Raw genomic sequence first — 14,047 nt, 5'->3', positions numbered from 1 at the left:
ATTACTTATGCCTTGTTTAGCTTTATGTAAATGCTGTAGTAACAGTTTACATCCGCTAAAGGGGGATAACCACTCTCGAAAGCCAGATATTAAATCGTTGAGTTTTTGTGTTTCCATCAAGTTGACAGCTCTGGAACAACTGCCACGATTCCATTACGATCATCGTGTTCGATCCTGTTTCATAAATACAAATTTAAATGTGTTTTATCAATTTCCCTTTTGGGATTGTAGCGCTTTTCCCCCACTGGGGACAGTGCTGTTTACGAGAGACGGAAGTGATGTAATTCCACAGGCAGCGTCAAAATAGAAGAAGAAGAACCGTCGACAATGGCGATGCACGACGGTGCTCGTCCCGGTAATTCAGATCAACATAAAGCTTTTCTCACTTCTCCAGAGAAAGTTCGCGAACTTCTCAGTGAGGGAGTATCTTCACCAGATGTCGGTTCCAACAGGTACCTGTTTGCACACGACCTCGTTTTCTGTTAAATACGGGGTTTCGTTCGGCGTTTGAGTTAGCCGCAGTAGCCTAGCCTCTCATTTTAGCAGTTGTTCTTAGTTCTGCTGCAGGAGGAGTTTCAGGTCTGCACAGACATAGTTGTCAGCCCGAAGGACATGACTGGGAGCATTCATGTGCATACCACTGTAATAACGAGACAAGTTTCAGATGTGCAACTTCAATTTACCAGACTTGCACCAGGCATTCGGGTCTAGCAGTTTAGGAAGTGTTATGAAAGTGGTAAGATGGTTTAGATTTACTTCATAATTCAGATCTACATACGTGCATAAAATAAGTTTTAGAAAACACTGAACATCGACCAATAAGAAGCAGACGTTTCTTTGGAATGGCGGAGCAACAAAACAATGTTTTATTGTGATTAGTAAAATTAGACCCAGATTAACCATAAGTCCTTGGGAATGTTTCCAGCAGTAGCATCGTTACAGTAATCAGTAGGTAAAAGAGGAAAAGCAAATGGGGCAGCACTTAAAGAAAAAGTTTAAAGTGTTAAAGGCCAAGTTCATTAAGAAAACATTTTTTACTTGTTATTTTGGAAATATGATCGGTCACTCTGAGTTTACACCACCAAACCCTCAGTCAGGAATCTTGGTGTGACCTTTGACCCAGCTCTAACCCTGGATTCTCATGTCAGTTCTCTTGCTGCTTTTCCTTCTTCCAACTCAGTCTTATTCTGTCTCGCTCTGAACTTGAGATTGCATTCCATACCATCATCTCCTCACGCTTAGACTACTGCAGCATTTGACACTGTTGACCATCACCTGCTACTGGAGAGGCTGAGAGACTGGGTAGGCCTATCAGGATCTGCTCTGGAGTGGTTCTCCTCTTATCTCTCTGAGCGCTCCTTTTCTGTGGCCGTCTCCAAGTTTAGGTCCTCCACCACCTCTCTTACCCATGGTGTCCCACAAGGTTCTGTGCTGGGGCCTCTGCTCTTCCTCCTCTATCTGCTTCCTCTTCTTCACATCCTGCGCTCCTTCAAAGGAATGTTTATGCAGATGACATCCAACTGTACATGTCCTTTAAGCCCCATGAGATGTCTAAGCTGCAGCTGTTACACACCTGCTTAGACTCTATCAAAACCTGGATGGCTGGGAGCTTTCTTTAGCTGAATGAAGATAAGACTGAGATCCTCATCTGTGCAAGCTGGTTCCCAAAGTCAGAGACTCTCATGGTCAGCTTGCTTCCCGCACCAAACCTTCTGTCAGGAATTTTGGTGTGACCTTTGACCCAGCTTTCACCCTGGATTCTCATGTCAGTTCTCTTGTTCGCTCTTCCTTCTTCCATCTCAGGAACATTGCTAAGCTGAGTCCCATTCTGTCCCGCTCTGAACTTGAGACAATTATCCACTCCTTCATCTCCTCACGCTTAGACTACTGTAACTCTCTTTTCAACTGTCTGAGCAGAACCTCCCTGAACCGACTACAGGTGGTTCAGAATGCCTGTGCTCGGCTTCTGACCAAGTCCTCCAAACACACCCACATCACCCCGCTTCTCCTCCAGCTTCTTTGGCTGCCAGTCAACTTCAGGGTTCATTTCAAGATCCTGGTTCTGGTCTATAGGGCCTTACATGGACAAGCACCATCTTACATTGGTGATCTTCTCAGTCCCTACCCCCCCAACAGGTCCCTGAGGTCCAGTGATCAAAGCCTACTGGTTGTGCAACATACCAGGCTAAAGACCAAAGGTGACAGATCATTTGCTGCTGTGGCCCCCCGACTCTGGAACTCTCTCCCCCTGAGCCTGAGATCAGTGGACTCAGTGGTCTCCTTTAAAAAGCAGCTGAAGATTCACTTGTTCAAGCTGGCTTTTGTATGACCTTCTTCACCACTCTCTCTTTATTCTGCTCTCCCCACCTATTCCACCTTCCTCAGGATCCACTGATTTCCCTCTTTCCTATTCACTCTCTCTCTTTCTTAACATTTTTTCTTTTAAATCCCAAATGCCTATTTTTGCTCATTTTAAATATATTTTTAAACATTTTCTAAATGCTTTTTTATATTTTAACTTTTTTTTATTTTATTTTGTGAAGCGCCTCGTGATTTTCATCTTGAGAGGCGCTATAGAAATTATATTTTCTTCTTCTTCTACTGCAACTCGCTTTTCACCTGTCTGAGCAAAACCTCCCCGGACCGTTTACAGGTGGTTCAGAATGCAGTTGAGCAACTCTAAAGTGAAGCAGCGTCAACTCAAAGACCTGCAGTGTTTCTGTGGTCTTCCTCAGAGCTCCACAGGCAATCAGGATGACTACAGCCTCGCATGAATGCTGGGCGGCTTGGCTGCAAGGCCGCACAATGCTGCTCTACAATTGGGCCCAACCCGGAAGTACCAAAAATTGCAGTTCCACCCTCATCCGCTGGGGGCTGGTGTCAGAAGCGAGCAAATCCTCATTGACTCCCATGTTAAAAATACCAATTTCACAGCAGAAATAAACATGTTTACAGCCTGGTACCAAAACATGTTTTTTGTTTAAATGATCTAGTTTACACTCATGACAACTCTGAGGGGGGTGAATATTTTTATCACTCTTCAGTTTAAGTGTATTAAAAATCTAAAATTCTGTATAATTAATGAGCATCGGACACACGTGACCACCGCCTCAGACCCATGTGACCACCGAGCTAGCTCCGTGGAAAGGCCTCGGTAGAGACTCTGTCTGGCTTAGAAACTGTTCCGGGATTTTGAGTCTCTGTGTTTGTGTATTCTTTTTTGGATATTATTTGTGCAATGGTTGGACAAAATGACTTGCTGTGGCATTAATTGCACTAATAGAGCGTCCAAGGAGTCTCCACTTCATTTTGTTCGGTAAGTAAAATTATATTTATGTATTTTAGGTCACTGCCGAGCTGAGCTTAGATTTTAACATGCACTGTTTAACCGTGAAATTTAAATGTAATAGGGTAAAACCCAGTGCATTTAACATAATGCTGCACTTTAGAAAATGGGTTGAAATATAACATGTTGGTGGAGCTGGGTTCCGACTATCGGCTTGTGGAGTTCTCAGGAGACCTCTGTTTTCCACCCGGTTCTCCCCTCCCCGCAGCCCGGTGCATCTCTGTCTGATCGCGGCTTCTGTCTGCTGCGCGGGCTGCCGGCTTGTGGAGCTCTGGGATGGAAACCTTTCCACCCGGTTCTCCCCAGCGGTAGCTCTGCACATCTCAGATTGCAGAGGCACTTGTCTGCTGTGCGGCTGCTGGCTTGTGGAGGTCTCGGGAGACCTCTGTGTTCCACCCGGTTTTACCCAGCGGTCAGCACGGCGTATCTCTGACTCAGAAGCTCTGGTGTTGTGCACAGTTAACTCTGGTTGTAGCTAGGTTGCTACCTCCGTTAGCTTAGCTACCACCTTCGCGTTAGCTTTGGGTTAGCTTCAGGTTAGCTTGTAGCTAGTTCGACCGGGTGTCTTCAGTTGATCCCAGCCTTACAGCCCCACCCTCAGCGCCACCTCTCTTCCCTTTTTTGGAATTGTCTGGGCTTGACGGAACCTGTGACACGGTCAAAATGGCGGTGGTGGCCACCTCCCATTTTAGTACAAAAAAGTGATATTGGAACCTATGGAAAGGAGATGTCCAGTATATTTATGTCGATGCTTGGCTGCCATGAGAGATGGGAACAGATGGGAGATTCGTCTAGCAGCTGTTCCCGGCTGGGAGACGGAAGAAGCCAGAAACCTCCGCTAGCCGCAGCCAGTTTACCTAGCTCATCAATTTTGGTCCTTTCGGTGTTGACTTCTTCAGAACAATCAAAAAATGGCTGCCTCTTGGTTAAATGTGTAAATAAACGGGGAAACGCTCTGATTAGAAAAGCCACTCAGATCTACATCACACTGAAAATTGCCATTCATGGACTCACCCACATTGGCTGAAGAAGGGGAAGGCTGTTGATTTAGCGTCCAGGAAACAGCACAGCACGTCTCTGGTCGTAGAAGCTAAACTTGAGCATTAGCAACTCCACCACACAGCAGAACTCCTTCAGGCCTGTGGTATTTGTGGAGATAAAGCAATCAATGTTGCAAAGCAAATAGAGTCTGTGGTAGAGCCGAGTTGCTGTTAGCCAATCAGAGGCGAGATGTCTGAATATCAGGAAATAGAACTTCAAATCCTGCCGTCTTCTGCTCACCTCTGCTCTAAGTAAAAGATACAATCTGAAACAGGAGTGGATTAACACTAACTACTGACGTTAAACCTAACCCCAATTTAACCAGGTTACAAAGACATACAAGTCATTAGATGGTTCTATGTTTTTTGTGTTTGGAGACACTGGTGGTGATGAACTCCAATGTTGCCACAGCTGCCCTGGGACACACTGACAGGATATTCCAGTGATCGTTGTGGGATTTTCTGTCTCAGGGAGGTTATTAATAGTTTTATTCAAATTTATTTAACAAGATGTCTAAATTAAAGCTTTGTTTGTGTGGTCTCCCTCTTGTTGATGTTGATTCCAGTGGACAAGAAGAGTTGAAAGTTCTTGGTGTAAAAAACAACAATCCAGCAACGTGCGAGGCAACGAACAAAGAAGCCTTTTTCTCAAGAGTGGAATCGTTTTCAATATCCTTTTCTCACTGCATTCCACTTTGACCTAACCATTTTCTTTTATGATGCTGCATGCTAATGAGTATCAAATCTGAAAATACTTGGTTATGTTTTAATGTGCAGTAGTGCATATGAATGTGAACATTTCCTTAGCAGTAAACTGTCTGAAATGGGCAGGGAAGCCACGCATTTTGTCCCCACTGGTCTGCGCTAGATATGGTTGGATCAATGTCGACTATGATATGCTTAAATGCTCCAGCTGCCAGGCTTTTCTTTGTGCATCCGTACAACCAACATTAGACTTAGGAAAATGTGAGCGAAACTTGAATCTACACAAACAGACATTGTTAGGTTTTAGTGTAAAGTTGAACGTGTGCTAAAACTGAGAGCTTAAGTGTTTATCTCTCTTTGAATAGATGAAAACCGAATTGAAGAAATATCAAGACGGCTTCAGACGCAGCATGAAAAACTTTGTCCCTGGCCTGACCTTCCATGTCCAGGTAGGAGCTGCATTGTAGCTACTTTGTCATAACTGGTTAGCAGAACTGCACAAACCACTTTTAATTACTTTATACTTTCCTTCCAATAATTGAAAACCTTTTTTGCAATTGTGATGTAAATCTATGTTGTCTGGGAATTCCGAAAGTTCAGTTCAATTTATTTATAAAGCGAACCAGAGTCGTTTCAAGGCACTTTACAAAGGTTAACTTTTTTGTAGCTAAACAACAATTACTCAAGCGCATGGCACAACACAGGAGAGCCACCTCTTCAGTCCACCTACACCTGAAGGACAAGGGACACACCTTTGAAAATGACAAAGTACACATTCTGGACAGAGAAGATAGATGGTTTGAGAGAGGAGTAAAATAAGCTCTTTGTCAAACATGAAAAATCCACTTTAAATAGGGCAGGGGGGCTTTGATTTCACCATTCCAGCACTTATAATGCAGCTTTGAATCTCATTCTCATTCTTTTGAATCTCAATCTCATTCCGGCCTCGAATGACCGTTTGCTCAGCAGATACCTCGCCGTGTGTGCCTGGTTTTCATTGAGTTTTCCGCCTCACAAGACGCTGAGCCAAATATCTGACCAGTCAGATAGTTTCCGCCTCACGGGGGTAGAAACTCACCGTGTGCGCACTACCTGAGCTGGCGGCTGAGCTGAACTATTCTAGTGGCCAATCAAAGCGCATTCTCTGATCACATGATTCCAAGATGGCAGCCCCCTGTCTGCATGTCAGAAAATAAACAAAACGGAGACAGAGCTGGAAACAGAGGAAATTCCTCTACTTTTTTTGTTGATGAGGCGTCGCCGCCACTGACATGTTAAGGTTAGGAGAGTATGTGTACGGTGGCTGGACAGAAGGGCCAGGCAAGGAGTTTATGCCAATCTACTCCAAGAGATGCGCCTGGAAGACCCAGAATCCTTCTGGTAGTACCGCCGCCCGGATCCTTCGAGAGGGTAATGGAAACAGTGGGCCCATCGATCCGCAAGGTACCGTTTTGTTTGTTTTTCAGACACGCAGGCAGGGCAGGGGGCTGCATCAGTATACATCTTGGGGTCATGTGAGCGCCAGAGAATGCGCTTGATTGGCCACTAGAATATTTCAGCTCAGCCAACAGCTCAGTAGTGCGCACACGGCGAGTTACTACCCCCCGTGAGGTGGAAAATATCTGACTGGTCAGATATTCAGCTCAGCGTCTCGTGAGGCGGAAACTCAGTGAAAATCAGACGCACACGGCGAGCCGTTTGCTCAGCAGATTGCTCTCGTGTGCGGCAGGCTTGAACAGTTTCAGTCTAGGTCACACCTTCCTGCGTCTAATCAACACAACGACTCCCTCACAATAGAGCAGGGGTTGTCAAACCCAAATTCACACTAGGCCAAAATGAAAAACTGGGACGAAGTTGCGGCCCAAACTCAATATTTTTTAAAAAGTGACGACAAATGTGCACATTTTCTTTTCTCTACAGATATGAACGGTTGAACTTTTTCATTTGGAAACAAACTTATTTTTGCAGAAACACTGAATGTGGAATAACCAAATTACACACGAGCAAGTTGATTTTAAATAAAGCACACATCAGTGGTATTCGTTACTTATGTCTCAAATTTTTAAAAATATTTTACTCCATAAAATCTGAATATACTCAGCATTTCTTATTTTTTATCCTTTGATTCTTTTAGGTGTTTCTATTTTATGTTTTCTTGTTTATTCTTTATTTTTTTCTCTCCTTTGTTGCTTCTGTAATGAATGTTGTTGCTGCTGTGACACCAAGCTTTCCCCACTGAAGGACAATTAAGGGATTTTCTATTTTATTTCTATTCTATTCTTCTATCTGTAATCTTTCCTGTTTTGAAGTAGGTGAAATCTTTTTTCATAGGCCGACAGCATTAAAAACAATTGTAATCCTCTTAAATGAAAATACAACATCTCACCTAATAACTTTCATGCTTTGGAGCAGAAAAGGTTAATGAAACCAAAATAATTCAATCTCAGTTTTCTCCACTCTGATTTCCTGTGATGCTCACCTGTTCCAGCCAGACCTGCATCTGTGGGGTTGGGCTCTGAGCTGAGGAAGGAGTTTGTCAGTGAGAAACAGTTGCGCACACAGGTTTGTGCTGCTGGACATGGAGAGCATCTGGACCACGCAGTTGTGTTGGGGAGGGGGATAAAAGCTGCAGCAGCCACAGAGTCATACTGACTTGAGCGTGTCGCTAAACTGGAGTTAAATCATCTCGGTCTCGAAGTTGGACGGTGCGCTTTCTATGTCAGCAGCAAACATTACTGAGCTGTTAAAATCCATTTCTGGGCTTCATAGTCGGCTAATTGCTGAGTAAACTTGGCGCTGAGTAAGAGGAGTGTTTTCAGTTTGTCCGAGGCAGAGGAGGTAATGCTGCAGACGCTGATGCTAGTAGCATGGATGCTAATGACTGTAAAGACATACCAGTTTTTCTCCTTGAACCATCAACATGTTCCATCTTTGTTGAAACACCTTCCTTCTACATCACTATTCCTCTTCCTGGACATGTTGTGATGATGTGTGGATAGTTATTTTCACTTGTTGCATTAATTAAACATGGAAGTGGATACACTGCGACCTAGTGGCGAGTCACTGCACTGGGAACACAATTGCCATGCATTATGGGAAATGTAGTTTATAGCCAATGTGCGCTTTGAAGCAGCATAGACTTATTTTAAGACACTTGAATCTCTCGCGGTCCACATTAAATGATGTGATGGGCCACATCTGGCCCGCGGGCCTTGTGTCTGACACATGTGCAATAGAGGCTAACAACTCATCAGAGGATGAGAGACGGGGTAACCAGAGTAGTTTCTGCTCGTTAAATAACACTAGACAGTAGGGATGTAAGAAAATATTGATATGGCAATATATCGTGATATTTTCCCCAGCAATATTATATCGATATTCAAAAGCTGTGTATCGGAAATATCGACATGGCAATATATCGTGATAATTTTTCCTGTGATTATTACATCGATATTCAAAAGGTGTGTATCTAATTCCTGAAAGAATTTACATGCAAACATTTGTGTATTTTCTTTTCGTTTTGCGCAATTCAATCGCCACCCGCTAGTTGGCAGCAGTGTGCAGCGGGTTTTGTTTCCACCACTGAAATGTAAATCCCTCCATCATGGTTCAGATACCTCATGTTAAACATGTTACGTATCAGTTTGGACTGTTGAACATTCTTACAATAAATTCAGTAAAAAAAATTGCTTGTAACGTCTGACTGAATGTATCGCAATATATCGTGATATATCATATCATTTCCCCTGTATCGTGATATGTATCGTATTGCCAGAATTTCAAAAATACACATCCCTACTAGACAGCTACAGCTTATAAGCTTGACTCTCCCATATTCCAGTCAGAATTGACAAAGCTCCTCGATGAGAAGAGAAACGTCTTCAAGAAACCAAAGAAGTCCAGCTGCCTTCATTTGAACCCTCTGGATTACCATAACCTGGATGGTTGAGAACCTTCACCAGCTTAAGTTAAAGGAGAATATTTAGGTGTTTTTCAAATATTAAATAAGTAATTGAGAACATATTGTGCCTTTGTGACAGGTTAGATAAGAACCAACTTGCTTCTACTGCTGCGAAGTCGTTGTTATTGTTGTAATGTTGTGAAATCTGAAAGAATACAACAAATGTAACTGCTCAATGAATGTGCTAAATAAATAAATAAATAAGAGTTAAATGCCAACAAACAAACAAAAACAATATTTCTCTGAAAATGGTGAGAGGATGAATAAAAATACAGCCAAAACCTAAATAAAACCACATTAAAATGTGCTGACAATAAAGTCTGGCTTATTGGAAGCTGATTTTTGTTTTAAGAATGAAGGATGACACTAATTTTTTCTATATGCTGTTGCATGTTTCTCCTTTCAGAGCGGTTCTGGCTGGTTCCTGCCTCCGAACCATCAGCTCTTCTTAGTGCGCTTTTGGAGCGCTTTGAGAGTGCCTGTCTCTTGGCGCAGCAGCTGCCAGCCATGATGCCTGAACAGCTCAAATCTGTGGTAAACTGTTTTGTTTACACGCAACGCTTTCATCACTCCTGTTTGATAAAGGACACATTTAACTTTGGAAAAGATCCTTTGTTTGTCCTGAACAGCAAAAGTAATTTTAATCATATATGTATAACACATGTCCACTGATTTCTTCCAGTCTTTGACTGAGGACGTTATCAGCACTGTACTGCAGCTGATTGAAGAAGAACAGAAAAAAAGAGGAGTGACTCCATGTTCTGAACCTCTGGGTGTGCAGGTGGCTGCGTGCATAGTCTCCCTCTGTGGCTGGGCAGCAAGGTGAGACCAACCTCTTCCCCCTCAATGTGTGTTAAAAATACAAAGAAATCAATAAAATATTTAAGTGCAAAACAATGCTCTTTCATTTTAGCACAACTCTTCATGCCATGAGCTTGCCCATCCTGACCTGCTCCTACTGTATGAGGAAGGTGGGCATGTGGAATTTCCATCAGATGGAGGAAGTTGGGAGTGACCCCGAAGCCCCCGCAGATACTACAGGACACTCTGCTCAAGCCTCAGTGTCGGTGTCCACCAGTGAGAGTCAGGGAGACCCTTCCGCATTGGCCTCGTTCACCATAACGACAACTCCATGTCGTATGAAGCTTAGGAGCCAGGACTCAACTCGCTGTGACCAGGCAAGCTCTAAGGAATATTTTACATTCTAGATAATTTTGGTATAAGCTCGCAAAAGATTTTAGCACAGAAATGTTGAATACTTTAAAGGGATACAAAGAAGATTTTTAGATAATTTCCTTGAGCCAGTATGTGGTAAAATGACCCTTTACAGCATGGCAATTCAATTCCGGGTCTGGAGGGCTGGTATCCTAGCCTGGCAAGCCAAACTAAATAAATGTATTATTTAGTCTGGCCATGCTCCATTGTCGGCTCTCGGTTGTGGGGCGGGTTCTACCATTGTCTTTCAAATGATCTTCGCATTCCACTGGACAATGAATGTTGAATGTGACATACTCTTTCACTCTGTTGCATCATCCCACCCACCAGGCATATAGAGTACCCTGATTGGCCCACAAAGCGGATAAAGCTCTGTGATTTGTTCACTAAGCAGATAGAGCACTATGATTGGCCCACCATTATGGACCAATCACAGCTCTTTATGTGTTTGAAACCCCTCTAGAGAGCTGTGATTGGCTAGCCAGAGTCCTGGTAGGAGCTGCGGAGGTTCCAATGGAGCATGCCTAGACCAAACTTTGCAAAGCAAGAATTTGGTCTAGTTCACTAGGCTACTGGTATCCAGCTCGTTTTAGTGGTTTTTCAGCTCCAACACACTTGATTCAGTGGATGAATCACCTGTGCAGCAGCTCATCGGGCTCTGCGGACTGAAATCTGGTGTGTTGAAACAGAGTTGAACTAAAATGTGCTGGATACCGGCTCTCCAGGCCCGGACCCCTGCTTTAAAGGGGTAATAAAATGTCAGCTAGACCCCAATCGCCCCCTGTGGCCAGAACACTGGATGTGCAAATTCAGAGTGCTGGTCTGATTTTTTTTTTGGACTTAAAAAAAATGGAGCTGACATACCTGGCACTGCAGTCTGCTTCCACCACGTTTCCTGCAGGTTATAGATCGTGAACACAGCTGATTTGTTGTATTTGGTTATGAATTGCTCCTGTAGACACTTAATGAAGGCTGGGGAAACATTTCCGCTTTCAGATGTTAAAAAAGGTGTTAAAAAGATGAACGCACAGCAAAGCAATGTTTTCCTTTTGGTTTTACTGAATGGACACTAGGGGGTGCTAAAAGCAAGCCAAAACGGTCTAGTATCCCTTTAAAGGTATGGGACACTCATTTAATCAGTAAATTTGCTAAATCAGTAATATTGTAATGTAATGAATTACTTTAAAATGAGGGTAACAAGTAATAAATAATGCATTACAGTTTTGAAGTAACTTACCCAACACCGTAAATCATAATGAGTTTTCAGTTCCAGAGCTCAGTTTGTCAACAAACATAAACAGATCATTCTGGGATATTTTATTCTATCTTTTGGAAGAAACGGTAACATTGTGCCATCTGCCGTGTAATAGGAAAGCTTTTTACACCTTTGTGCTTATTTTATTAGAGTTTCAGCAGTGCATGTTAGACATTTTTGGTGTGTGATACAGGGTGAAGGCTCCTCTCCTGCTGCACCGCGTGCCAGAATCAGAGACTCGCCCAGCCCCAATGAGGAGCTGCCAAGTCCTTTGGCTAGAGGCAAGAGACCAGCTACTCGAAGCCGAGGACAGGGAGAGGCGTCGGGGACCGATGGATCTCCCTGTCTACACCCGCGCAAGCTCTTGTGCCTTTCACCGACTGGTGGTCCTGTAAGACTTAAATGTTAATCCTGAATTAATCATTTGTTCTCATGAATAAAACCGTCTGTTCTAGTCCACATGTATAAAGTACACCACCGCTCGATTGTTATGACGGTGTCATTATAACACTTCTGTTGTTGTTGTTGGTTAGAATATCTAATGGCCCTTACATACTAGCATCAGCTTCACTCCGCCTGGACCGGGTTGGGAGTATTCTCATTTAGATAACCTTGAATTTTCCCGCCCGCAACCGGACGTCTTTTCATCTCCCTTCTCGTGGTCTGTCTGGAGCCAAACAGGGCCAGGACCGTCACGTCCACTGCTGACTGATTGGCTGGCTCATAAGCCCACCTACCATTAGGGGGAGCCTCCGATTGGTGGATAGAATCAACTCGCGGGGGCTTCCCGCATGCGCATTCAATATCATTCTGGATGCTCTGGACTTAACAAGCCTCTGACTGAAGCCGTTTTTCTCTGTCCCTCACTGCTGTGAGGAGGCGCACACACACACACACACACACACACACACACACACACACACACACACAATGCTGCCAGACACAGCAAAGCAGGATGCAAAATCAGAGTGTCCAAAAGCAAGACTGCTCAGGCTGCTTTTGTATAATACTGGAGACACCGCAGACTTCGCCGTACTCTTTTGCCCTGCCCATGTGCTCGGAGATGCGCTCATGACATCACAGACCGCCCGTGTGCTCAATCACGTTGGTATTCCTAAGGCAGTGTAAATGGTAAATGGCCTGTATTTCATATAGCCCCTTCTAGAGTCCTGGAACCCCCCAAGGCACTTTACAACAATCAGTTATTCACCCATTCACACACACACACATTCACACACGGGTGGAGATGAGCTGTGATGTAGCCACAGCTGCCCTGGGGCTCATTGACAGAGGCGAGGCTGCCGAGCACTGCCGCCACCGGTCCCTCCGACCACCACCAGCAGGCAAGGTGGGTTAAGTGTCTTGCCCAAGGACACAACGACAGACCGAGCGAGGCTCGAACCTGCAACCTTCCGATTACGGGGCGAGCACTTAACTCCTGTGCCACCGTCGCCCATAGCGTGGGCCAGTGTGGAACGAATGCAGGCAGAGCGGAGTGGAGTCGATGCTAGTGTGTAAGTGGTATAGATTTTCCCCTTTTGCCTCTGATCTGGAATACCTTCTGCCACTTCTTTTGGATTTTGCCAGCATGAGATAATGTTTTAAATAAAAAGGAAGTCACTTTGAAAGGATTTAGGATTCATCAGATAAGACAGTTAAAACCTAGATCCTGATCCAAATGAAACCAATAAAACCAGCTTGCTAATGGAATCTAATCTCTCTTATTTTAGGATGGTCCTCTGCTCCGAAAGGCATTTGACCCCCTCGCTCAGCACAGGGACTGGTGTCCCTGGGTCTCTGTGTGCAAAGAGAATGTGGATTTGAGGGTTATTTCTGTCTTGGACGGAGGTTCATCACTTAGTCAGCAAGGTTGGAAAGCTGCTCTTGACATGCTCTTGCCCACAAAGAACAACTCTGATGCACAGGGAACAAGCCTGGCACAGGCAAGTCAAGCGCTCTGATCTGCATATTTATTCCTAACATGAAATCTGAAAACATTAACATGGATGGTCTTCTCCTTTTAGGGTGCTCGTGACAAGTCGAAAAAGGTGTTTGCTATATTACGTCAGTGGCAGGCCTCCTCTTCAACATCTCAGTAGACGGTTCAGATCCACCAACAAGTGATGAACTGACCTTGCTTTTCATCTGGTGTAGGGTCCATCACTTATAAAAGGAGGGTAGCATATTAGTGTATGCCACCCTTTGGAGTTGTGTTTACAGTCAGTGTTTATTGGGGAAATTAACATGCATTTCTCCTGTAAGCAGTAAAATGTGAAGCACACATTTTTTTACAATATATATATATATTTTTTTTTCTTTTCAACTTGGCGTTTGAAATGTGCTGCTGCTGTAGCCTGGAGAGACTATGATATGCATACAAAAACAGTCAAACTCAAACAAACCCATTTACATGGACATTTTTGAGACAAGGGAAAGGGCCAGTTACCTCAACACTGGACAGGCTATGCTTACGTAAGAGTGAAGAGACATTAACCTCAAATTAGAAAAACATACTGAACTGTGAG

General features: G+C 43.9%; 1 protein-coding gene across 1 annotated transcript; it reads left to right on the top strand.

The window, feature by feature from the left end:
* Positions 1–286: 286 nt before the first annotated feature.
* Positions 287–13,845, top strand: zc3hc1 (zinc finger, C3HC-type containing 1). The gene is made up of 10 exons (XM_015959145.3): positions 287–452; positions 4,953–5,055; positions 5,202–5,352; positions 5,457–5,540; positions 9,459–9,586; positions 9,735–9,874; positions 9,966–10,230; positions 11,716–11,913; positions 13,253–13,465; positions 13,547–13,845. Exons 1-10 carry the CDS (start codon positions 328–330, stop codon positions 13,619–13,621), a joined length of 1,482 nt encoding a protein of 493 aa, XP_015814631.3. The 5' UTR covers positions 287–327; the 3' UTR covers positions 13,622–13,845.
* The last annotated feature ends 202 nt before the right edge of the window (positions 13,846–14,047 follow it).

The sequence above is a fragment of the Nothobranchius furzeri genome, chromosome 1 (genome assembly GCF_043380555.1).
Source record: "Nothobranchius furzeri strain GRZ-AD chromosome 1, NfurGRZ-RIMD1, whole genome shotgun sequence".
Classification (NCBI taxonomy): Eukaryota; Metazoa; Chordata; class Actinopteri; order Cyprinodontiformes; family Nothobranchiidae; genus Nothobranchius; species Nothobranchius furzeri.
The sequence above is the reverse complement of the archived record's forward strand: the minus strand, read 5'-3'. Positions and strand labels throughout refer to the sequence as shown.

Bases quoted from the DNA above. Each gene is read 5' to 3' on its own strand.
- zc3hc1 (XM_015959145.3), top strand. From the start codon at position 328: ATGGCGATGCACGACGGTGCTCGTCCCGGTAATTCAGATCAACATAAA. The intron at 5,056-5,201 runs ATATCCTTTTCT...TTAGCAGTAAAC, and splicing joins CAAGAGTGGAATCGTTTTCA to TGTCTGAAATGGGCAGGGAA. The intron at 5,353-5,456 runs GTGAGCGAAACT...CTCTTTGAATAG, and splicing joins AACATTAGACTTAGGAAAAT to ATGAAAACCGAATTGAAGAA.